At 36.6% G+C, this 2,500-nt stretch overlaps 1 protein-coding gene across 2 annotated transcripts in view; it reads right to left on the bottom strand.

Annotated features, from left to right (window-relative positions):
* Sept7 (septin 7) overlaps positions 1-2,500 on the bottom strand; it is a 67,686-nt gene that overhangs the window by 27,072 nt on the left and 38,114 nt on the right. For both annotated transcript variants that reach the window (XM_005346960.3, XM_005346961.2), the window contains exon 5: positions 66-166. In XM_005346960.3, coding sequence (XP_005347017.1) covers positions 66-166 — 101 coding nt within the window. The remainder of the gene's footprint in view (positions 1-65; positions 167-2,500) is intronic.

Raw genomic sequence — 2,500 nt, 5'->3', positions numbered from 1 at the left:
CTGGCTAAGTAACTACACTAGTATTTGAAATGACCTGGGAAACAATGAGGACAAACATTTCTTACCAATTACTATTATCCACTGCATCTCCAAATCCTGGAGTATCAACTATCGTCAACAGCAACTGAACACCACCTTCTTTGATTAAAACTTTGGATTGTTCCACCTGTAAGAGTCATTGATGTACATGTTAATTATATATTATGTGAGTTGTTTCCTATAACAAGAGGCAAGGACATTCAAGTTTCTCAAAACCAATTTGGAATGTGTTTACAAATTAAATCTAACCACCTACAAGTTTTCTGTCTGACTGTCTCTGTGTGTGTGTGCATATGCAAATGTGCATGGTGTGTACATATATGTACACATGTGTGCAGGTGCAGATATACCTATATGTGCATGGCTGTAGAAGCCCACGGTTAATGTGGGAGTCCTTCATCAATTGTTCTTTATCTTATGCACTGAGGCAGGGCCTCTCAATTGAACCCAGAACCTCTGGCATCACTAGTCTGGCTAATCACTTTGCTCTGGGTTTGTCTCTGCCACACTCACTAGGTCTTGACAACAGTTTTAGATGCAGATCACAACACCAGTCCTCACACTAGGACTGAAAGCACTTTTAACCACTGAGCCATCTTTTCAGCCCCTATATTTTCCTGAAAATGATTGTGGCCATTAGAGTAGAGTTACTTCAAAGAAAAACACATGTAAATAGTATGGCAAACTCATACTTCAAGTGTCTTCAGAAGTTTGCCTTAAACAACAGCTTTATTTCCTGACAGAACTTACAGGTTTTTTTCTTGAAGCCCGTTGTATGTCCAAAGGTATATATTATCTGTCCAAAGCATATGCTGTTGTGATAACTACAAACTATCAACTTTCAGGCATCTAAGAGAAATCAATCACTGTTTCTAGGAGCAGAAATACTTTCCCTAGGGGCTGTAGATGTACTGATAATCTAACTTAAAGGAGACAAGATTTGTACTCAAACTTTGAATGTCAAATGTCAAAAATAACATTAACACTATCAGATGTGAGGGGAAAATGTGATCAAGGAAACATGAAAAGCTGTTTCAGCAATTTGTGTTAAGAAAGTATGATATACTTCTAAGGACTATGCAAATAAGGATACCTTTCCACTCCCATCTGGCATTTTAACACGTTTGCTGGTCAATAAAGAGTCTGTGAAGCTGAGGCTAGGGTGTTTGGGCAAGAGTCATTTGCAACCATGTCCAAAAATAGCACTTCTGAAGTGACAAAACTGACCTTCAACTCTACCATCCAGTACAGCAATTGCTGTAGTTATGTGGTTACTTACCTCTTGGAATGTTGATGCGTGCAATCAAGGAATTGAATATTTAGTTTTATTTCATGTGAATAAACTTAAATAGCTCATCTGTAGCTGCCAAACTGAACATTTTATGTTTGATAATCAAGAGTTTTTTGATAAAAGTAGCTTATTATCAGAAGCTACTGAAATTGGGGGAAAGAAAGCCAGTAATTCAGACATGCGCGTCTATGAAAGGCATGCTTCCTATCTCTCAGAAAAGTCTCAAATCAATATTCTTCAAACTGTTTTGATCTTGGCTTATGTTATCGGTGAAAGCTGAGTATCCCAAACATAAGCATATTTACCTACGGACAATCTGAATATTTAAAAGTATTAATTAAATTTTACTAAGTATGAAGTTTATATAGATAAAAACTAAATACCAATAAACAAAGTTTTAACTATTCATCAATGTTAGATTATCAGGAAGTTCACACTTTAATTTTCTTATGGTTTTTTAGTCAAAGGATAATCTGATCTAATCTATATCTCAAAATACCTTGAATTCATTCCTAGTTCTTTCATAAGTTATTCATTAATGAAATATGTAATTAAAAGAAATTAACAGAGCCTAGATAAATGGATGGCTCAGCAGTTAAGAGTACTTGTTGCCAAAGAACCAAGTTTGGTTACTACCAGTCACATCGAAGCTTGCAACTAACTCCAGTTCCAAGAGACCTGACAACCTCTTCTAAACCTCTGAAGGCACCGTGTACATGGTGTACATACACATACATATTTTAAAATAAATGTACTCCAAATAATTTCTGGTTTTCTTATTAATAAGTCCTATTACTCTTTCAGTAATAGCATATATTAATAACATATCCTAATTCGCTTGTATTTTAAGACTGTTTTGTATTAAGATTAGTCACGGAGTCTGTAAGTAAAGTGACAGTGATTATTTAGCATTTTCAAGGCCTCAGTACCATTTTCAAAAAAAGTTAAGAAGCTTTTAGGTACTTTGATGAGTCTGTGTATAAAGATATTTTCTGTTTCTGGCCTATGAAATTTGGTGTATCAGCCGGGCGATGGTGGCGCACGCCTTTAATCCCAGCACTCGGGAGGCAGAAGCAGGTGGATCTCTGTGAGTTCGGGACCAGCCTGGTCTATAGAGCTAGTTCCAGGACAGGCTCCAAAGCCACAGAGAAACCCTGTCTCGAAAAAGCA

This window comes from Microtus ochrogaster, chromosome 5 (genome assembly GCF_000317375.1).
Source record: "Microtus ochrogaster isolate Prairie Vole_2 chromosome 5, MicOch1.0, whole genome shotgun sequence".
Taxonomy (NCBI): Eukaryota; Metazoa; Chordata; class Mammalia; order Rodentia; family Cricetidae; genus Microtus; species Microtus ochrogaster.
Note: the sequence above shows the minus strand (reverse complement) of the source record. Positions and strands in the feature narration are given on the sequence as shown.